The sequence below is a fragment of the Furipterus horrens genome, unplaced genomic scaffold (genome assembly GCF_987537825.1).
Source record: "Furipterus horrens unplaced genomic scaffold, mFurHor1.1.pri manual_scaffold_11, whole genome shotgun sequence".
NCBI classification, from domain to species: domain Eukaryota; kingdom Metazoa; phylum Chordata; class Mammalia; order Chiroptera; family Furipteridae; genus Furipterus; species Furipterus horrens.
Window position 1 is genome coordinate 99,636,357 of NW_028327181.1, and position 22,290 is coordinate 99,658,646.

The 22,290-nt window shown below is 60.8% G+C and overlaps 2 protein-coding genes across 2 annotated transcripts; one reads left to right on the plus strand and one right to left on the minus strand.

Annotated features, from left to right (window-relative positions):
- Positions 1 to 660: 660 nt before the first annotated feature.
- LOC149999040 (large ribosomal subunit protein eL38-like) lies at positions 661 to 3,841 on the minus strand. Its single transcript, XM_090290940.1, has 5 exons — positions 3,780 to 3,841; positions 3,626 to 3,661; positions 3,414 to 3,474; positions 1,341 to 1,463; positions 661 to 732 (listed from the first exon to the last, which is right to left on the minus strand). The coding sequence occupies exons 1-5, from the start codon at positions 3,810 to 3,812 to the stop codon at positions 707 to 709; spliced, it is 279 nt and encodes a 92-aa protein (XP_090147066.1). The 5' UTR covers positions 3,813 to 3,841; the 3' UTR covers positions 661 to 706.
- A 7,526-nt stretch (positions 3,842 to 11,367) lies between these two features.
- On the plus strand, positions 11,368 to 17,478 carry CBX2 (chromobox 2). Its single transcript, XM_090292524.1, has 5 exons — positions 11,368 to 11,501; positions 11,583 to 11,626; positions 12,494 to 12,559; positions 14,770 to 14,875; positions 15,956 to 17,478. The coding sequence occupies exons 1-5, from the start codon at positions 11,430 to 11,432 to the stop codon at positions 17,264 to 17,266; spliced, it is 1,599 nt and encodes a 532-aa protein (XP_090148650.1). The 5' UTR covers positions 11,368 to 11,429; the 3' UTR covers positions 17,267 to 17,478.
- Positions 17,479 to 22,290: the final 4,812 nt, after the last annotated feature.

Below are 22,290 nucleotides of genomic sequence, written 5' to 3' on the forward strand. Positions count from 1 at the left end.
GGCTACCATCTCACCTGTTCTCAGCTTTGAAGGTCCCCTCTGAGCTGGCGTCCACCCTATCCTGTCACCTGCCTCCGTCTCACCGCGCCCGTCCTGTCCCTGAACTCCTTCAGCATGAACAGCACTGAAGACCGTGTGACAGTGAGAGACCACCTGTGGCCTCCGCATGGGACAGAGAGGAGCACCAGGTGCCCGGGGGGGCTGAGCTCACCCCACCTGAGTGACCTGCACCCCGAGTGCACACTGGCTCACTTCCCAGGCGTCTGGCTCTCCTCCTATTTCCATCCATTTATGCTCAAACTTAGGCTAAAACAAGGTGGCTTCACTCGTCCAGTGGGACCCAGCCCAAGATTGGGGGAGCACGGAGGCTGCAGGCGGGACCTTCACCCCGTCCCCAGCAGGTGTCGCCACGGAACACTTCCCTTCGCGTCTTCAAAGACAAGACATTATGAAGGTTTTTTTTTAAGATTTTATGTATTTATTTTTAGAGAGAAGAGATGGGAAGAAGAAAGAAAGAGAAGCATCGATCGGCTGCCTCTCACATGCCCCCAAACGGGGACCCGGCCTGCAGCCCAGGCCTGTGCCCTGACTGGGAATCAAACAGGCAACTCTGGTTCTCAGGCCGGTGCTCAGTCCACGAAGCCACACCAGCCAGGGCAAGACACTTCGAGTTTTTAGCATTTTAATACAGATCAGCGTGTCTGGTTCATTTCAGCTCCTTCACGGCCAAACCTAGGGCAAAGGAGATCAAAGCGCGTCACCCAGGAGACACACTGGGTTACTGCTGCGGGCCTGGGCTCTGTGCTTAGCCGGAGAGCGCCCGCAAAGCTCAGGAATGACGTCCACCAGGGAGCTTCTGCTCAAAGTATTCAGTGTTTGATTAAAAAAACATGTCGGCCTTTACAAAGAGGTCCCCGTTAGCTGTCACAAAGCCCAGCAGGACTGGGTCACTCTTCACTGCGAGGAGGCAGCCGTCAGAGCCACTGTGTGCCCCCCGGTCCTGCCACCACCAGGCCGGGTTGTTTCACTGACGCAGGCGCCTGGCCCACGGCACTTCATCGGTTTTCCGACCTGTAACACGGTCATCAGAGCCGGCACCGGCCTGGCGGGGTTGACACTACTCACTCGCGGCCACTGCTGTGCATCAGACAAGCACAGTGACCCCAGGGGCCCTAGCCTGGGGCCACAGCCTCTCGGGACCGCCCTCCCTGCCCCACCGACCGCGAGAGCAGACACTTGCGGCCACAAGCGGACTGTCCGCGGTCTGGGCACAGCCCAAGGGCCCGACAGCGACACGCGCCTCCCGCCGCCCCGGCCCGCCCAGCGCCCCCCTCGCTCACCTGGGGGCAGGGACTGCTTCAGCTTCTCCGCCTTCTCTTTGTCCGTGATGACCAGGGTGTACAGGTACCGGCTGCACCGCACCTTAAACTTCACGTTGTCCTTGTTCTTCTTGATCTTGACGGCTGCCAGACGGAGCAGAGCCAGTCACCCCGCGCACACAGAGGCGGCGCCACGGGGACCCCCTGCCCTCACACACACCGACAGGCTGTGCCGCCCCCCGCCCGCCCCTCTGCTGAAGCAGAAAACAAGGGCTCCTGGGGCCCCGCTGTCTGAAAAGTGTAAGAGGCGGGCTTGGCTTCAATCGGCTCGCTCCTGCGTCCGGCACGCTGAGCACCGCCGGGAACAGCGCCTCCGCCTCATTTTCAGAAGGAGCAGAAGTAGTTTCCGAAGTGAGGAGACGGCACACCCGCTGGGAGGGAGGGCTTCCCACCCCTCCCCGCGTCTGGAGCCCGGTCTCCATGGAGAAGACCTCGCAGGGGCCACGGCCGCGCACAGCGAGCGTGCGCTGAAGCTTCTCCCAACACTGCCAGGGACCCCCTTTCTGGGCTCTGCCTCCCCACGCCCGATCTCAGACCGCAGCTCAGGCAGCGGAGAGCCCACGGGCGGCCCCGACACCGCCGGGCAGCGCGCGAAGCTGCGCCCTCCGGTCCCGGACGGGTGCCGACCCCGCCCCCCGGGCCGCCGAGGACCCGCGCTCCTGCTTCCTTAGAACGGCGCGGGCGCTCCCGGGCCCTGCTGTCCTAGCGCCGGCGGAGAACAGGGCGGCCCAGGCGCCAGCACCGCCCGACCCGCGCACCCGGCCCCTCGCAGCAGCAGCAGCAGCACGAGGCCCACGGCACTCACAGCTCCGCTCCTGCGCGAGGGCCCGGGCGCGGGACGGGGGCTGAAGCGCGTGGCCGAGCCTCACGCGCGGGCCGCCTCGGCTCCTGTTTTAATCAATCCGGAAACCTGGAGGTTCCTTCCAACCACCCCGTCCTGCCCCCTTAACGCCCCTCCTCACGGTGAGCTGCGGCCCGTCCCCAGCAGGGCCTGCGCCTGCGAGAGCCCGGGAAGGACGCGTGCTCAGCCCGACCGGGCGACGCGCCGGCTCCTCGGTGCGCACAGACCCCGCGGACGGAAGCAGGGACGAGAGACCTGTACGCCGGTGTCCTCGGCAACATGCTCCCTAAAAACCGACGGGGGGCCCCGAAGTGTCCACGGCAGGACGAGCGGAAACAAGGGGGTCCACCCCGCCGCGGCACACGCAGCCTCGGGGCCACACTGTGCTCCGTGACGCAGCCTCGGGGCGCAGGGCGGGAATGGGGTTCCTGCTTAATGGCGCCGGGCTTGTTCCGCACGATCACGCGCTTTGGACGCGCGCTGCGAACGCCCGAATACCGGCGAAATGCCCATTAAAATGGAAACTTCCACATGATGCAACTTCAGGGTTAAAGCCAGAACTAGAACCTGCTGAGCAGCCGGTTAGGTCGGGGCACCGGGACCGCCCGCTCCACGGGACGGACTAACAGCAGGCGGAACTACGGGCAAACGGATCGGGGGGCTGAGCGCCATTCCTCGCTGGACTCGGGGCTCTGATGGGCCCTCCGACGCGATCCCTGTGCCGGTCCCACGAGGCAGGCGCGACCGTCACCCCCTGGACACAGGGACACGGGGACACGGCCCCGGCCGACCCGTGGGCAGCGACCCGCTGGCGGAGCTGGGGTTAGAGCCGGCCGCGGCCCCCGACTCCGGGGCTGCGCTCAGGTGACGGGAAGACCCTCGTCGTCGTCACAGCGCGGCAGGAGCCCCACGGCACAGCGGCCCCGGCCCCGCGAGAGGCCCCTCACGCCGTCCCTTCCCCCCACGGCTGCCCGGGCGCGTCGGAGGGCGAGGTCTCCGCCGGAAGGGAAGCTTTGGCGCAGCAGAAAAACGGCTCTGGGCTAACGCGACGCAGGAGCCCACGACGCCCCCGTTCTGAGCAGGCGCCCCCAATCCTCCTTCGGCTGCAGGGACGGCAGCCGAGCCCCAGACTTCGGGGGAAGACGCTCCCGGGGCGGCACCAGGGGCGGCCCGCGCCGCGCGCGATCACTCACATTTGGCGTCCTTCCGCCTGGCGGTGAGCAGGAAGTCCTTGATTTCCTCAATCTTGCGAGGCTGCCAGACGAAAACACGGGGAAGGAGCTGCCGGTTAGGAATTTGGTGGCGATGGTCAACCCCGCCCCCCCAGCCTCCCTCCGGCCTCCGGAGACCCTCATCCCGGTGCCCCGCGCGTGCCGGGGAGGGTCCCAGGCAAGGGCGTACTCACCATGGCTACGAGACGCGGAGAGCGCGCGGCCGGCACCTGCGGGGAAGGCAGACGTGAGCATCCACAGGGCGCGAGGACCCACAGAGACCCCCGCTTTCCCGCCCCGACGCCCCGAAATGGCGGCCCCATGGCACTCCATCCTCCTTCCCCGCACCCACGACCCAGGCCGGGGGTCCGCAGATTTCATCCGGCCGTAGATTACCTCGGATTACCCCCGCTACTCCCCGTGCGCGGCCCAAAAGGCACTTACAGCAACCGGTACCAAACAAACGAAAAGAACAGGAAAGCACGAAACTTCCGTTTCCGGGTGGTTAAAACCCCCCCCGCCGGAGGAACGCGCGTACGGTGTCTGCAGAGGGTCAAGAGCATGAAGGCGTTCTCCCTTCCCATTGCAACATCATTTTCGCCCCCTTCTGGCCTAGGTTAGTAGTGCAGCTCCACGAATGTAAAGAATGGCAGCCTCCCTCCCTTCGCTAGATTTTATTTTAGATCCAATTTGAAGACCTAACACGTATGTCTACTCCTGTCATCTGACCTGTGCATTGGGCAGCTATACAGAGCTTTTCTCTTTTAAATGCAGGGACTGGAAGGATAAAGCCCGCGCCATTTGCTCTGATGGCGCCATTTGCCCAGCAGGCCTATGACCTTGTTCAACATGACTGTCGTTTTACGCTTCTGAGCTTGTCCCCAGGACTGGAAATCACTGGGGAGCAAGAGCAGAACATGACTGACCGCTCCCTGCAGCCACAGGCAGAGACAACGTCGGAGCAGACCACAGCCTCCTTACCAGCCCCCAACAGCCCAGGGGCCTCACGACACACCCCCTACACCTTTTAAGTCCACTCACAATATAATAAGGGCTCCAAACACCCACCCCTCGGCGCTGGTGTACTCGCCGCACCAGGCCCCCTCCTCACCCCAGCTCCCTGCCCACCCTCAAAGCCCAGACACAACCTCATCCTGACCTTCACGGACTATTCAGCTAGAACCTCCTGTGGCCCTGAACTTCTAGAGAGAATCCTGCCCCGTGGAAAACCTGAGACCTCCCGCAGCCCGCCCCGACTGTGCATGAACGCATCCAGTCACTGTCCAGGCCGGTGACCGGTGACATTGCATCGTGGACATGGCTCCAAAGCACAACAGCTCCAGTCACTGCCGACCACGTGGAGCTTTTGGTTAGGAAGGATGCTGAGGCCTGGGCCAGGCTGGAGGGCAAGCGTGCGGGGCAGATGGGGGAGGTCCGCCTCGGGAACAAGGTGGAGAAGCAAGCGACGTGGCCTTCCAGCTCTGGATGTGTCGCTCTGAAGCATGAGCCACAATTAGATCAAACCGCCAGCTTTGCCCTTGTGTAACTGAGGGGTGTGGGCCGAGGAGCAGCACCTGCCGTAGCTGAGGTCCCAGACCAGCCCCAGAACTGCCCTGTGTTTGCTGTAGGCACAGAGTTGATATTTCCTTTCTGTGCCGTTAAAATACAAGGCCCCAGTTTCTTTCTGGTTTTTAAAGATTTTATTTATTTACTTTTAAGAAGAGGAGGCAGGAGAGGGAGAGAAACATCAATGTGTGGTTGACTCTCGTGCACCCCCAAGCAGGGACCTGGCCCGCAGCCCAGGCTTGTGCCCTGACTGGGAATCGAACCGGCAACCCTTTGGTTCGCAGACTGGCACTCAACACACTGAGCCACACCAGCCAGGCCTAGGGCATCTTTTTAAAAGTTGAATCAAAGCGACTGATGGAAAGGAGTGGAAAAAAACAGGCACTGTCGCCTAGGGTTCGGCGTGGGCATTGGTGGAAGTTTCCAGAAGAGCCAGCTGGCTTCACGTATCCTTTGACTCACGCTTTTCCCATCCCGAAAGTGGCCCTGCCGTTCTGCCCTGACCTCCCGCAGACACTCTCGATGAGGCGCGGCCAGCAGCGACGTTTGCACGGCCGGAACCACCCAGACGCCATCCGCAGACAGCACAGGCCATGGTGCAGACGGCCAGCGGAATACTACTCAGCCGTGAAAAAGGGTCCTCCCAGACGAGTGCTGCGTGAAACGGAGAGCACGCTGTCCCATTCTATTCTGTGACGTTCTAAAACGGGGCAGATTAACCTATGGTGTGAGAAGTCGGAACAGAGAGGTAATGCCGCAGACATACGCATGGAAATAGGCTCAGCAACCGCCTTCAGATACGTCCTGTTGAACATGTTCTGTCTCAGTTTTCAAGCAGTTTTTACTGTGAGCATATTACTTTGTATGTACAAAACACACTATAAAAAATAAAAAAGGCAACTCTCTACATGTTTACAATAAGCTATACTACTCATATGTATGTATAGAAAACATAAAAATACATGTTAAAGTATCTTTAATATATATTAAAACACAAAACATACATCTATTTTACAGTGAGCATACAGAAATTTTGTATATATGGAAACTATAAGCTGAGGGTACAGAGAGCTCTGATCAGGTCCCCGGGGAGAGCTGAGCGGGGGCCGTAGGAGGGGTTCGCGGGGCAACAGAAGGCGGTCGAGGGCGGGACTGGCTGAGGAGCTGAAGCCCCCAGAGCGGGTGCGGTAAAAAGGGGCCGGCTCCGGGCCGCTGGCTCCCGGGCTCCCAGGCTCTTCTTCCCCCCGGGGTGCCCGGGTGATGGTGCCACAGCCGCCTGCGTGTCCCAGGACGGTGGTTTGTGGGAAGGGACTCTGGGCACAGCCAGGACCGGGCAGGCCTGGCAGAGGGGTGCAGGGTTATTCTTTGGGGGTTCTAGAGGGAACAGAAGCAAAAGCCTGACCTTCTTCCAAAACTGTGTAGCTTTTGCGCCCTATGCTGTTTCGGTTTGTACACTAACCCTACAGAAGAAACTAACGGGGGGATGACAGGAGCCCCCCGGGGTCAGAGCTTAGCCTTCGTGGGCAGGCTTAAGTGATTAAAGCTGTGACTGGCCAGGCTTAGGGGAGCGCTTCTGAGCACAGACCCCTTGTTCTCTCCACCCACTCGCCTCGCCTTGCTCCCTGGGCTGGTCTTGGGTGTCACAGGGGATGCATTTACCCCGGGCGGAGCGTGGGGCACAGTGGGCCACCCGCCACCTCCGCGACCTCAGAGGAACCGAGACTCCTCCGCAGGGTCCTCGGGCTAACGCCCAGGGCAGGGCTGTAACCGCCCCAGGCCCCGCACCCCTCCTCCACACACACAACCCCAGGGAGAGGGCAGCACCCCAAAACTGGAGTGAGGGAGCCACACACACAGGCACATCCCGTCGCAGAAACAAGACGTGACAACGAGACATCGGGGTACGCAGCTCTGGTCCTCTGCGGCCTGGCCCCTCTGCGCCCGCTGGGGCTGATTTCTTGGAAAGGCGCCTTAGAGTCTCCCCTCCAACTGGGCTCCTCAGCTCCTCGGGTCCCACCAGCGACCTCTTCCCGCACCTCCTTCCAGCATTAAATCCATGAACAGGGAAGTCCAGCAGGCCGTAACTTTTATTAAGATGTGACAGCTGCCCTGACCGGTGTGGCTCCGTTGGGTTAGGCGTCATCCCGCAAAGTGGGAGGTTGCTGGTTCGAATCCTGGTCAGGGCACCTGCAGGGCACGTGCCCCGGTTACAGGTACAGACGGACGGTATGAGAAGGAAAGAAAAGTCCATTTCGATCTCACATCCCGGTCTCAACACTTGGGTATTTCCACTCTTTCCACTCTTTTTTCCATGCGCAGATACATCGATACATTTAGGTATTTTTATAATCTTCAGTCCACACTGCTTCTTCACTGAACAGTACACATGGCTGTCCCTGTCATTTAACACGACCTCCCAAAGTTTGAATTTTAAGCCACACCCTAAAGGCTTGGTCGGTCGTGGGTTTCCCCCCTCCTGTGAACAGCGCTCGTGCCCCCAGGACCCAGAGGTGACCGGGTCCGTGCAGGCCTGCAGGGGCCAGTGGCACGCTGCGGGGCCGGGCGCAGGGCCCAGGAGCTTAGGCTTTGCTGCCTCGGTCTGCCCTGGAAGGCCTACGCGTGCCAGCCCCACCCCACCAGGCGTGCGTGGGAAGCACCAGGGACGGGCTGCATGACCCAAAGCAACTCAGGATTCCTTCCCCTCGTCTGTGAAATGAGGGCCGGGCCAGGCAGACAGCGTCAGCCCCACGCGGCCTCCCGGGTCTCCGGGGTCGGGGCCTCGGGGGCGGGCTCCGGGGGTCCGCGCGTGCCTGCGCGCGACGGAGGCCTCAGGCACAGCGAAGGCTGAGAGCTTCTGCGGGCACCCCGGCTGTGCTTATTTTTCCTTGGGCTCTGCTGCATAAACACTGCATGTCACACGCGTCTAGTATTTACCCGTCACATATACAGAAGCAGCGAACGGCGCGCTGCGAGCCTGCCCGTCACACCTCAGTCTCGCAAGCGGGAGGGGCCCTGCGAGGCGACAGACCCTCGCGTTAAATACCGAAGACTGTGCCACGTATTCTGTACCCTGAGCGTACCCCGGGGGCCCCTGGGGGTGCACGTGGTGGTGGTGGGGTGCCGGGTCCTCCTCTAGCCGGCCCTGGCTGCAGCAGTGAGGCAGCCTTTACAGAGACGCGGAGAGCGGTCCCGACACCGCGCTGAGATGTAACCGTGACTTAGCTTCCTGCCACCGTTGACAGAGGGACGGACTGGCCCCATCTCCTCCATCCCCGGCTCTCCCATGGGCTTGGGGGGGACACCATCATGCCGTTTTCCGTCTTGGTTGTATCTTCCATTTTCAGTCCACGAGAGCAGCATAAAAACTCTTATCTTTTCTTTCTTTCCTTTTATTTTGGTGAAAAAGGAATTGTTTATTTAAAGGTTATACAGATTTAATTATTGGCGGATTTGGGCCGTTAAGTCTTATGTTCTCTAAAACAGCCACAGACACGTAGTTCTGCCTCCCGCCTCCCCCCCGCCAAGCCAGGCTGGCTTTAGGAAAGTCAGAGACACCGTTTCCCTACTTCCCAGACACGGCTCGGCTTTACCGGCAGCCGCCAGTCCTTCGAGCCTGATTGGGGAGGTCTGGCTTGTGCCTCGGAGCCCTCCAGCTCTCACTGCAGAGCCACGTGGGGTTCCCAGCCTCCCTGTACACCGCACGGGGTTTTCCCTTCCAAAGCCGCACGGTGTGCTTCTCTGCCCTTCTTGCAAACCACACCTCTTATCTTTTCTTAGCAGTACAGTATTTCAGAGAGAAGGAAAACTCTGACTCCAAAAAACCTCCGCTGCCTTGCGGCATACCTCTTCAGGGGCAAGGCTAAGGGAGTAAACCCCGACAGAAAATCCGGAGCCGGAGTCCCTAAGGCGGTTTGACGTTGTAGTCAACACCGGCAACTCCTGCGGCGCACCTGAAGCCAAGCTGTATTGACTCCGTCTTTCCCTTGGACCCTTCAGCTGCGAAGAGAGGGGGGGTCTGCTGCATGGGCAACAGCAGACCCTCCATATCACCCTGCCCAGGCTCTGTAGCTTCAGCGTCATCGCAAGATGTCGATTCAACACGGGAGGAGACAGATACCGTGTCACTCCCGAGTCGGACTGCACAGCCATTCTCGGCGGTGCAGATAGACTCTTAAGAAGCTACACCATCGTCTCTCGAGACGGACGGCTGCCGACGACGACGACAGTATTTCAGACACTAACGAGTTAATATTTGCATAGAAAGTAGCATTCAATGAAGTATTTAGCCTGGACTCCAGTATGCCTGTACTTTTAATCTTTTTTGTACATTTTAAAAAATCTGTACATCTTTAAATATTTTCCCATGTAACAAAGTACACCTGAATGTATCATGTTCCAGGATCAATGTAAGTAACTGCATTACTTTTGCTTAAAATATGTTTCAAGATTTTATTTATTTCTAGAGAGAGGGAAAGGGAGGGAGGAGAAACATCAGTGTGTGGTTGTCTCTGGCGCACCCCCAGGTGGGAATCGAACCTGCGACCTTTCAGTTCACAGGCCAGCACTCAATCCACTGAGCCACACCAGCCAGGGCCAAAGCGTTCTTGTCTTAAAAAAACAAAAACAAACAAAAAACCCGCAAGTTTCCAGGATACCCCATGTTACCAAGAGGAAACTGGAACCTCTCACACCCAAGGTGAATCGTGCAAGGAAATGCGAGCTGAAGCGGATCCAGCTATTTTTCGGATTACAATAAATACATGTCTGGCCTCGGCCCCACAATCGAGCTCAAGATGTGGGTACAAAAAGAGGTGGAGACTGTAAGTGGCTCTCTCCACCCTAGGGGTACAGGTTTTATCCCAGAACAAGGGTCCTGGCTGGCAGCCCCTCCCAAGTGAGCAGTCATTTCCCCCCCACCCCAGGCGAGTCTTCCTTCTTCCCACCTCCCTTGCAAACAGTACCGGAGTCTGGAAACATTATCCCCGTTCTTTCCTGGATATCAGATGAATGTAACCTATTTAACCAAATAAACTGAAAAATGGCCAGAAATAGAAATATGGGCTCCTGCACTCCCGAAGTTCCTACAGCAGGCCCTTCTGTTAAAATACTTTTCTCCTGCAGAATCGTTTATATATGTGGTTTTAATGATCAAAATTACATTGAGACGCAGTCTCCTGCAACAAGAAACGACTTTTTGATTTGCTCAACAGAGAGAATACTTTGCAGCTGCGTTCAAGAAAGGCACAAAACCAGAAAGGGAATTTTCGTGAAGTTAAGTGGTATTGACATAAAGGAGGTAAAGCTAATGTGGGTCTCCTTCACTATCCGCGGGACTTCCTCTGACTCGAGAGCTAACTGACTGAAGGGGGACCTGCTCAATGGAACACGGATCTTAACAGCAGAAAATAAAAGGGTAGCCTGCCACCGAGGACCCCTAGGAGGACTCCAGGCCACCCACTTCTGAACGCGGTCGTCTTCTTTCTGCCACGTGCAATTGACCCAAATGATACCGATTTCCAAATCCTGGCGGGACCATAATCAGTCCTAGGTGAGAGCCACCGCCTGAAACCTCGCTCCCAGCCCCCCACACCCACTTCACCAAAATCGTAAAACAAACGAAGGCGCAGTTCCTGTTCTCCCTCCGTGTGCCCTGAAACTCGGGGCCGGGCTCCACCCTTCACAGTTAAAAGACCACCAAGCGGCCCGCGCTTCCAGTGGATGCATTTTCCTCTCTCGCCTTTGGGGATTAGAAAGAAAGCCGGGCTGCCCCGTTTTTTGCTGCCCGCCCCCGAGTACTTTGTCCCCCATTCCTTCCCCGCCCCCTGGCCCTTTCGCTCCCGCGCAAAATAGGAGCGCCCGAGACCTAGAGGGACCTGGTTCAAAAAGGCGGAGGGCGGGCGTAGAGCCTGGCGCGCCCTGCGGCAGCGCCCCTCGGAGGCGGGGGCAGGAAGCGACCACCGCGCTGCGGCCCGACTTCCCCCTTCCAGCCAGAACAATGGCTTTTTTCCTGGAAAACGAAGTCAGGAGGAGGCTGAGCACGCCCCGGGGACCAAGCAGGACTCGGCGGGCGGCTTTCCAGGTCCAAAGCCGTGCGGCGCGTCCCTTCCCCCTACACAGCCCCCCACGCCGATCGCAGCTCCACGGCCGCGCCCGGGGACTCCTGCGCCGCTGCCCACCCCGGCCCGGCCCGGCCCAGCCGAGGTCCCCGTGCAGACCCCAAGCGCCAGCCCGCGGCCGAACCCGCGCGGCAAACAATGCGCGCCCCGCCCCCTGCCCCGCCCCCGCGCGCCCATTGGCCGGCCCGCGGAGGCGACGCGCGGCGCGAAGATGGGGCGCGGCCTCGGTGCGCGTGCGCGGGGCGGGCCCTGCGCGGGCGGGGGCGGCGCTTTGTGTGCGGCGGCCGTGCGGGGAGCGGCGGGCGCGCGCGGCAGCATGGAGGAGCTGAGCAGCGTGGGCGAGCAGGTCTTCGCCGCCGAGTGCATCCTGAGCAAGCGGCTCCGCAAGGTGCGTACGGCCCGGGCCGCGCCGGCGCCCGCCCCGCGCCCGCCGCCGGCCCCCGCTCACCCGCCCCCTCTCTCCCGGCAGGGCAAGCTGGAGTACCTGGTCAAGTGGCGCGGCTGGTCCTCCAAGTGAGTCCCCGACAATGCGGCTCCCGCCTTCCCGCGCGCGCCCCCGGCCCTCGGCCCTGGGGGGGGCGGCCCGGGCCGCGGTGTCGGCGGGGGGCGGGGTGGGGGCGTCCGCGCGCAGCGCGGGAAGTTCGTGGGGACCCCTCCGGCCCTGCGGGGAGGGGGCGCCAGGCTGCGCGGACTTGCTCTTTGTTTCCCAATCCGGGGGGTGCGGAGCTGCTGGCCGCCCCCGGGGTCGCGGCCCGGCCTGGCCCACTCCGTCCCGCGCCCATTTGTTGCGCGCGCGCGCCCCGCCTCACCCCTGCCGCACGCCCGGGACCCCCTCCTCCTGCCCGTGGTCCCCCGCTGTAACCTGAGCTGTCTATCGGTGAACGTGGGGCTTTCTTTTCTTCCTTTTCTCCCTCTCGTCCTGGAAGGGAGGGGACTCGGCGTTCCGAGGGGCTGCGTTTACGGCCGCTCGCGGAGACCCGCTCCCCCTCTTCCACGGCCGCGCTCCTGTTCTTTGCTTCCCCCCCCCGGGGCGCCGGCCGCGGTGAACACCTTCGGGCCGCGTTTCTGTGCCCGCAGCCCCCCCTCCCGACATCCTGGACCGCCCGCCCTTCCCCCTCTGGCTCTGGGCCAGAGTCTGGGGGCTTCCTTCTGCCGCTTTCCATTTTGTTGGGATTTGTTTTCCTCCCCGGGGGACACCGTGAGCCCTGCTGAGGTCGCGTGTTAATTGGGGGGCTGCGGTAGCAGTTTTTCTTCGGGCCCCAGTCTCCAGGAGCCCGTCCTGGGCGCGAGGGGGACCTTTCAGGGCTCCGCCAGCAGCAGCGATGGGCTTCCCTCTGCAGCGGCTGCTTTCTGACGAGGCCCTGCTCTTTGCTTTTCCAGACACAACAGCTGGGAACCAGAGGAAAACATCTTGGACCCACGGTTGCTCCTGGCCTTCCAGAAGAAGTGAGAACGTGGCAGCAGTGTGGGGAGGGGAGGAATGTTGGGGGGACGGTGCGCTGAGGTCCCATAGCAGCTGCCACCAGGGCTTCTGCTGCAACCTCCGTGGCTGTCTGCAAAGGGGGAGCAAGCTTCGAGGTCCCGTAGGAGTCCCCCGCCTTCCCCTGGGCTGTGTCTAGGCCTAAGGAGTCACCAATAAAGGCTGCTTCTTGGTCTTTCTGAGAGCTAGACTTGCCGAAATGAACCTTTTGGATTCTTTCCTGAAAAATTCTGGTTTCTCTGTGTCTTTTCTGTTGAGTAATCTGCAAACAGGACTGATAAGAGCTAGGCCACCGGGTTTGCCTTAGAAATGCAGGCCTGGCCTCCCCACCTGGCCCAAGGATGCTGTGGCGCGAGGGAAGGCTCAGAGAGGGAGCTGGGGCACACAGCACGTCGGGCCTGGTGTGCGTTGGACCAGGAACACGTGTTTTCCTCTGGGCTGGAGAACAGGTGGTCCCGAGGGGGAGCATGGCGGCCCCTGGCCAGCCTCGGGGGCCAAAGTTGCTTAGACGTTGTTTCTGTTTTTAGGCAGGAGATGGGCTGAGAGGGACACTTGAGACTTGAGGAGGTGGTGCAGGGCTGGCGGTGGGTGAGCCTCCCGTCCGGGCCCTGAGGCCAGGGGTGCTGTTCTGGAGCACATCTGGGGCGGGGGGGGGGGGGGTGGACACTTGGCTGGGGTTGCCTGGTCCGTCTGGCTACTGGTTCCCTGATGGCTCAAGCTGTGTCCAAGCTTTCCACTCCAGCAGGACATGTTGGATCTTCTCCGAGGACCTGAGCCCAGAGGGCAATCTCCCGGCCGGGTGAGAAGGGGAGCTGAGCCCAGGCTTGCCCCGTGCCTTTGGGGAGAGGGTTAGCAGCCTCCCTCACTGCCTGCTGCCCGAGGTGTCCTGCGGTCCAGGAGCCTGGAAGGGAGGGAGCGGGTGTGTCCCTCTGGGCAGCGTGCCGGCGGCCCGGAGTGCGTGTGGCTGACTTCACTTTCCGTTCCAGTGCTGTGGGCGAGGACGGACGGGGCTGGGGAATGTCTGCGGGGCAGAGGGCTTGAGCCACGGCGTGGCCGGCCGGGCTTACATCCTGGGGGAGAGAAAGCCGGGAAGGTGGAGGCTCTACTCTCCCTGTAAGCCAGAAAGATTCCACTACGGGCTGGCAGGTTTTTGCTGGGTGTGGGGGTGTGACCTCTGTCTGCAAGGAGGATCTCGGCATCAGGGAGGGGGCCACAGGGCACTCCTGTCCTCTTAGGAGACGCGTCGGGCTGCTCTGGAGCGTCAGGTCTGTCTGGTTGCACTAACTGGGTTCTTCAAGAGATCGCCTTCCAGACCTCAATGAGATAGTGGTCTCGCCTGTTATATTTTATTATTGTTTAAAGGGAGGGGAAGGGAGGGAGAAAGGGAGAGAAGCATCCATCGGTTGCTTCTCGTGCGTCCCCACCAGGGGACCTGGCCCGCAACCCAGGCGAGTGCCCTGACCGGGAATCAACCAATGACCTTTCAGGTTGGCGCTCAGTCCACTGAGTCACACCAGCGAAGGCAACGGTCACCCATTTTAATTCCCAGGAAACTTCTCCATATAGATTCTCTTCTCCTGAGGGGTACCCTGAAATACAAGCTGTCTCTAGGGAGGACTGGAAACCCTCCCTTGACTTCATGGCCCCCAAGTCACAAGGGCTGGAGCCCAGCCCCTGTGGAATCCACCTTCAATACTCAGTCTAGAACAGAGTCCAGGAACCAGGGGGACTTAGAAGAGGGAACCCAGGACAGGACTGGGAGCCAGGACTCTGGCTCCGGGAAGGCTGAGAGCGGAACCAGACTGCCCTTAGAGTGGGTAAGATTCTGTACAGGCTCTGGGGGGAGACTGCGCTTAGGCCTCACTCCCTGTCCTGGGCCACGTGACCCCAGAGACTTGTGAGTCCTAGAATTCCCACGAAAATGTGCCTCAGAAACTGGCCTGGATTGGCACTGGGTCGGTCTAAGTGGAGCTGGGGAAACCTAGGTTTGCTTGAATCCCTTTGACTTGTCTTTACCCAAAGAAGATGAAGTAGGTGGATGTACAAATATTACCCCGCAGAGAAGCGGGTCTGGACTTCCATGCAGGGATACACGATGAGTTACCACAGGCTGGGCTGGTGTGGCGGGGGGGGGGGGGGGGGGCAGTCTGTGACCCTGATTGGTGACTGTCTCCAGGGAACACGAGAAGGAGGTGCAGAACCGGAAGAGAGGCAAGCGGCCCCGGGGCAGGCCGAGGAAGCACACAGTGATGTCCTCCTGTGGCCGGCACTCCAAGCTCAAGGTGGGTGGTGAGGGCCCCGATTTGGCGGCTTCCCTTCCAGCACTCGGGGCCAAGTGGGAGGTGGGGAGCTTTGGGGAGTGAGGCCCTGGCCGCGGGGGGGGGGGGGGGGGGGGGGGCAGCACGCTCCGAGCTCCTTCCCCTCCTGAGCCGGTGCCTGTTCTTAGCCATCCATCCTGTACTCCTTTCTGCTGGATAGCAGAGTCCTACTTGGCTGCTGAGCATTTTTGTCTGTCACCCCCAGTGGCCTATTGGGAGCAGAGAACAGGAAGCATGCACACAGTAGGGGCTCAGAGGTTTGCCAAGTAGGCGCAGCTACCTGGGCGACCTGGGTCTGTGGCACCGCCCCAGAGGCAGGAGGGGCTCCGGGGTCCTGGCCTCAGTCTGGGCTGTGGCTTTGATTCCTTTCTCGAGGCCACTGCCCCAGGACCCTAAAACCACACTCTGGCCAGGGGCTTGGTTCCTGCTTCGTAAGGACCTCCTTCCGGGAGGCTGTAGAGCCCTGCCTTCGGTCGTGTGGGCTGGTCAGCAGCCCGCAGCACAGGGGTGGGAGACACGGGCCGGTGCCCTGGGCGGGAGCGGGGGGGGCGGGTAGGAGACGGAAGGACAGCGTCGGGGCTCCTGTGTGGGAGGCTCCGAGGGCTCTGAGCTGGAAACGGAGCGACTGAAGCTGCAGCCCGTGTGCTTTGGGCGACGGAGCCCTGCGGCCACTTCCATCCGACTCGGCCTTCCGAGCCTCGTGGTTTGGGCCCCGAATTCCCTTCTGGAATTGCCCGCTGGGAAGTGAGCCGGGCTCTGTCCCCCCAGGAGCCGCCAGCGGCCACATGCCGGGCGTGCCTCTCTCTGCTGCTCTGCGTGTGCTGCAGGCACTACTCGCTCTTCTCTCTTCTACTTTTACCTGCATGTCATGGACGCTCATTAGGGACTTTATCAGTCTTTTCTGGAGCGGAGTGGTGAGGAGTCGCTGCCTGCTGGCTGCCTCTGGTCTGGCTTCCAGGTGTCTGCCAACCACTGGGGAAAGTGTGGGTTCAGGACTCCGGGGACCAGCCATCGAAGGGTGACACCTTGCCACTGTCTTTGCAGGAACCGGACGCTGCCTCCAAGTGCAAGTCCAGCAGCTCGTCCTCGTCCTCCACCTCCTCCTCCTCTTCCTCAGATGAAGAGGACGACAGCGACTTGGACGCCAAGAGGGGCCCCCGGAGCCGTGAGAGCCACCCAGTGCCTCAGAAGAAGGCCCAGATCCTGGTGGCCAAGCCCGAACTGAAGGACCCCATCCGGAAGAAGCGGGGCCGCAAGCCCCTGCCGCCGGAGCAGAAGGCGGCCCGGAGGCCCATGAGCCTGGCCAGGGTGCTGAAGACCACGCGGAAGGAGCTGGGGGTGCCGGCCAGCAAGCTGCCCGCGCCTCTCAGCGCCCCTGTGGCTGGCCTGGCGGCCCTCAAGGCACACGCCAAGGAGGCGTGCGGCGGCCCCAGCCCCGTGGCCACCCCGGAGAGCCTGGCCAGCCTGATGAAGGGCATGGCCGGCAGCCCCAGCCGGGGCGGCATCAGCTGGCAGAGCTCCATCGTGCACTACATGAACCGCGTGAGCCAGGGCCAGGCCCAGGCCGCCGGCAGACTGGCGCTCAAAGCCCAGGCCGCCAGCAAGTGCGGCCTCGGGCTGGACCTCAAGGTGCGGACGCAGAAGGGGGAGCTGGGCTTCAGTCCCCCGGGAAGCAAAGTCCCCAAGACCCCCAGCGGGGGAGCAGTGGAGCAGAAAGGGGGGAGCACAGGGGGGCCTGCGCATGTCCACAGCGGCAGCAAGGTCCCTGCCGGTTGCCTGAGCCCCCAGCCTGCGCCCACCCAGGAGCTGAGCCTCCAGGTTTTAGACTTACAGAGTGTCAAGAACGGCACCCCTGGGGTGGGCATGGTCGCCCGCCACACCACAGCCCACAAGGGTGTCCCCGCCACGGTGCCAGGTACTGGGAAAGGGGCCGGGGCTGGTCCCACCGCGGGGAACGGGGCTGGCATGCTGGCCGATACCAGCAAGAGTGAGAAGCTGGCCTCCAGGGCCACGGCTCTGCCCACCCCAGCGGGCAAGAGGGACTGTGTCAAAGGCAGCGTGGCCCCTGGAGGGAAGGAGGGCCCCGGGGCCCAGGGCGACGCACGCAAGGCGGCTGCGCTGTTGGAGATGAGCACCGGGGAGGAGAACAGCAGCTCCGACTCGGACCCCGACGCGGCCTCACCCCCCGGCGCCCAGCAGAACCTGTCCGTGTCCGTGCAGACCAGCCAGGACTGGAAGCCCACCCGCAGCCTCATCGAGCACGTCTTCGTCACCGACGTCACTGCCAACCTCATCACGGTCACGGTGAAGGAGTCCCCCACCAGCGTGGGCTTCTTCAGCCTGCGGCACTACTGATGCCGGATGGCCCCCGCTGGGCCTCCCCTGCCCTGCTCTGGCCTCCAGTTCTCCAGTGAGGGCCACGCCCGAGACTGTCCCCAGGGCCCCAGCCCTGCCTGTGACGTCGGGCCACGGTGCTGCCCTGATGCCTTGCCAGGACCTGGCCTGGCCCCGTTCCTACCTCTGGGTCTTCGCTTCCCCTTGGCCGCCCGGCTGCCTCCCCGCCTGCAGGGTCGTGATGGGCAGCTCTCCTGGTCTTCCCCCGGGCACAGGTGTTGAAGGAGGGAGCTTCTCCCGGTCCAGCTTGGCTGCTCTGCCCAGTGGTGGCGAGAGTGTATTGTGGGGAGTGGGAGGCAGGGCCTGGGGGGCCGCGCTGGGGAGGGCTGGCTAAGCCTTCAGAAGATGGGGCGGGGGGAGTGCAACAGGGAACTTGCTGTCCCCATCCTCACCCCTGATAGCCGGGGGCTGGCGCCTTAATGTAAGAAGACAGGTCTTGGAATGGGGACGGCGTGGTAGCTGGAGCCCTAGAGAGGCTGGCTTCGATGCCATCTAACCCTGGTTCGGATGAACAGCTCCACTCCCCAGACGCTGGCCCAGAAGTTTCCCTGGGCTGGGCGGCAGCGAGTCCCAGAGCTGTTTGACCTGAGCAGTCTGATTTAGGTAACAAGGAGCAGGGTGTGACTTTGGCTGCCTGCCTTTCCTCCAGCCTGGGCAAGAAGCGTGTGCCCTAACCTTGGCCGCTGCCCCCCCAGCTGCTGGCCATGCTTCCCACCCTTGGAGAGGCACCACCTTCCCTGACAATCCCCCACCCCCGAGGGTTCCTTGTCCTGCCCAGCTGAGAAGCTGGCTCCCTGTGCCATTTGGGAAGTGGGGCAAAATCGGGGGCCCCCAGAAAAGCCAGATCTGTCGGCCTGACTGCCATGCCACCACCCCACCCCCACCCCCGTGGCTGCATTGGGGAGCTGCCCTGTGTGCTGACCAGCAGAATGGGGGCACTGGGTCTGTAATGCCAAAAAGAGAAGCGGGCCTTTGGGGGACTCTTCTGTTGTTGGTTCACGTTGGCCAGCAGTTTGGGGCTCTTCCTTTACCCCTGTAGCCTGACTGTGGGAGAGGGAGCCCCAACTCACACAGCAGGCTGTGGGTTCCAAGGAGTGGGCCTGCTACACCTCCCCCCGCCCTTCACCCTCCATGCCAAATAGGAAACGTGGCTTTTGTGTAGCCAAACTGATTTCAACGATGTGCCTTTGGGAACAGCCCGTGTCCAGGACCTCATTAACAGGCATCTGACTGAAGTTTCTGGGTCTTGCACGTGGTTGCCATGCTGGCTGCAGCAGGGGAGGTCCCCACCTTGGCAGGAGAGGGCTTAAGAGTTCCAGGTGACCAGGCTCAAACTGGAAAGGGGGCAGTCAAGGGGAGAATTGTCCCCTCTACTGCCCAGGCAGAGGAGGAGGAGGTCCCAGCAGCCTGGGTTCCTCTCCCACAGAGAAGCCACCGACAGCCTCCACATCTGCAACTTCTGCCCGCGACCCCTCTGCCTTAGAAGCTGCAGAGCCAGGCCAACCACAGTTCCCTCTGGGCTTCTGGGGACTGAGCTGACCAGCCATCACCAGCAGCCATGTTTCCGAACCCCGAGTGGGTGCCTTTCTGTTTACCAGCTATTTCAATCCCAAAGTTTGAGTCCGCAAACACCCAACTCCTAGCCACTTTGCCTTCTTGCTGTGCTGTGTGTTTTCTTTGGTGCTTGTAACTCCAGGCCCTTCGTGTGTAAGTGGGTGTGCGTGTGCAGGTGTGACAGCCTCTGCTGGGATTGGGCTGTGTGCTCGGAGCTGGTCGTCATGTTTACCAATAAACAAAAGTAGTCTATTTGCTGCTATGTGTGCACGCGAGTCTGCATCGGTCACACAGCCAACCTGAGACTTCTTGGTTTTTTGTTCCGTGGGGTCCCTACCACACTGGCTGTCACTGTAAACTGCATGGGTGTGTTAATCCTGTTGTATTTTTGTTTGCTTCTGGAACTGGTAGGGAAAGTGGCCAGCCTGTCCTCTTCTTCAGAGCCTTGGGCATATTTTTATATGTATATTTTTGGTACCAAAAAAGTGTTCCTTGTTTTGGTGACACTCAGAATTCTGACCTAAGAGGGCTCTGGGCCTCAGTAAAGGTTTCACTAGGGGGAAACTGGACTGAACAGACCTTCGGGCCAGTGCCAGTTACTGGCTTCATGTGTTTTTTGATTTTTAAAAAAGCCAAATTATTTATGTATACCACTTTTAATTGCTTTAAACTATGGCTGTTTGCTTAAAAGAACCACAGTGGGTATTTTATGCCCACAGAAACTTAGTCTTTGTTGAAATATTCAAACAGGACCAACCAGCAAAAGGAAACGCTTCCCCCCAGGAAGCCGACCATGGCTGGGGGGGAAAGGGGTGGGAGGAGGGAAGAGGTAGTGCCTAGGTGCCCAGACTTTTTGCTCACATGCATCTAGAAAGTCTGTGCATTTTCTAGTATTTTTGGAAAACTAACCCTAGTGCTAGGTTGCAGACTTTTAGACTGATGTTAATTTATTTTGCAGGGGAAAGACGTTAGCAAATGTGAGAAGATCCTTTGTCTTTTTAACTTTTAGTACATCAATAAATATTTTTTACCTTGTCAGCCTGGTGTATGTCTTGAGCGGTGCCTGCAAACACAAGTCTCTCCACTCTCCCTTTCTTGAGGCAAAATACTTCAACACGACTGGGCAAAAGGATGGAGAAAATTAAAGGCTTTGGGAAGGGTTTAGCCACTTTCCTGGGCTGCAGCAAAACATTTTTCTTAAGCAAAGGTGTGAGTTGTTGCTACTGGCGTCCGGTGGGCAGAGGCCAGGGATGCTGTAATACATCATAAACTCACTTGGAGGCATCTCCCGGAAGCTGATGCTTTAGGTTAAAACAACCCAAAGTGCCTCCCCTCTCCCCAGAATCCAAAGATCCTGTGTTGGAAAGCCACTCGACCCCTGAATTCACCACATGTGGTAACACTTTAAAAGGAGGCAGCTATAAAATTCCGGGGGAGGTACTGCAGAGCTCAAGAAGCTGTATCTGCGGGACGACACCCGTGGCCCGTGATAGAGATGTGTTTCCTAAATAACCCCCTGGTCCTTTAAGTTCGGCGTCACCCTCGGCATGAATTTATTCATATGTTTCAGTCTCCGGGGAGAAGCAGCTCCCTTTGAAGTGAGAAGTTGGGCCTAGACGTTGGCCGCCACGGGCCGGCAGACTAGTTGGAGCGGAAGGCCTGGATGTTTTAGTTCAGGGGGTGGTGCCCACTGCAGAAAGAAGCACAGCCCCAGCTCTGTGACTCTGAGATCAGATTCTGGCCGGGAAGGCTGCTGGTATGTTTTCTTTTGTTGCGCCTTCGAAGGCTGGAGATGTTTTTGTTTTGGAGAAGGTGGGCAGGGACAGCCGGCCCTCCTGTCCTGGGGTGTTTGAGAGCTGCAGACAGGGGCTGGGGATGGCCAGGGAGGAGCGGGCTAGCGGAGTGGGAGCCGGCGCTGCGACGCCCCCCGCCCTCCCCACACCGTGGCCAGCCAGGCTTTCCTGGGAGCAATTCCTACAGAGCCTAGGCCAGACGGGCGCGGGCCCTGGTCCACGCTGGCCTTTGTTAGTTTTACGCGCTGCTGATCTAATAGCCTAATCCACCGCCTTCCCAGAAGAACGGGCCGGACTGCCAAGGGCCCTCGGCGGCCGGAGGACTCAGCCCCACGTGCCTGGGTTCAGTCTGAAAGCGCCTGGCATGAACGGCGCATCCAGGCTCCAAGGCGGGGATCCGGCTGGCTGTACACCGCCTTCCTCCCCTCCACCTTCCCGGCCCGAGGGCCTGGATGCAGGGAGGGAGCAGAGGGGTGCCCACTCTAGCATGCTCCTGTTGGGGGAGAGGAGGCGTTCACTGCTCCTTTCGGGACCCCGAGAGACAAGGGCCGCCCCGGGAGGGGTAGACGCTCGGGAAAAGGGACTGAGACCATCGCCTGCAGAGGGCGCGCGCGTCCCACCAACTGCAGGCCGCTGGCTCTGGGACCCTACTTACAGCTCTGAGCCGCCCCAGGGAACCGAATGACACGGCCTGCACCCTGACCACCCCAGAAGCTCCCAGGAAGTCTGCGTTTTTGAAGTCCGTAGAAGGGAGCCCTGGCCACAGCCCACGGCCTCCTTCCCGGTGTCCAGAACCACCCCCGCCCCCAGGCTGGACCCCCGCAGGGGAGCCCGAGGAGCACTGAGCGCTCGCGCCTCGGACCCCAGCTGGGTCCAAGGCCTCCGCTGGGACTGGAGGACGTTCCGGTGAGAAAAAAAGAAGAGTATGAGCCCCCAGAGTGCTGGGGTAGAGCTGCTCACTGTCGGGTCTCCTGCGCTCGGCGCAGGGCCTGGACTAGGATCTGTGCGCTACGAGCATCAAAGGAACGGAGAAAGGTACCATATCCTCCGCTCTCGGAAAAGTTGTCAACGTTTCAGTTCAACCAGCGTGTGTGCCGGGCCGGCTCCGCCCTGGCAGCGGCTGCACAAGCCGGCCCTACCCTCCTGGGATGCAGGGCGGCGGCCGGGGCGAGGTGGCACCGCCGCCAGAGACCTCCGCACCTGGTCGCTTTCCCTGCGTGGGGCACGGGGAAGCCCGGGCTTGGTGGTGGCCAGCCCGCTGGGGACAGGGGCAGCGTCAGCGCCTGCTCCTCCCTCAGCACAGCCCACTGCGCTGCCCCAACACCCAGGAGCCGCCACGGGCGGGAGTCTCGGCTGAGCAGCCCCCCTTGGCTTGGGGGCTGACCTCCCTCTGCGACTCTCACCAGGCCACCCCACTGCACCCTCCCTGCTGACATTATCGGCGCGGCTGTGGATCCCTCACGTCTGAAGGGCACTCAGCGCTCCGCAGCCCCGCGGCCCCGCAGCCCCGAGCCCGGGCGCTCCCTCCCTCCCGGTCCTCCCACACCGGTCAGAGAACTGGGGGAAAGTGGAGGGGACAGGCCCGCCAAGGACAGGATCATGACTTGTTGGCCAAGGGCAGGTGACGCGGGGAGAACA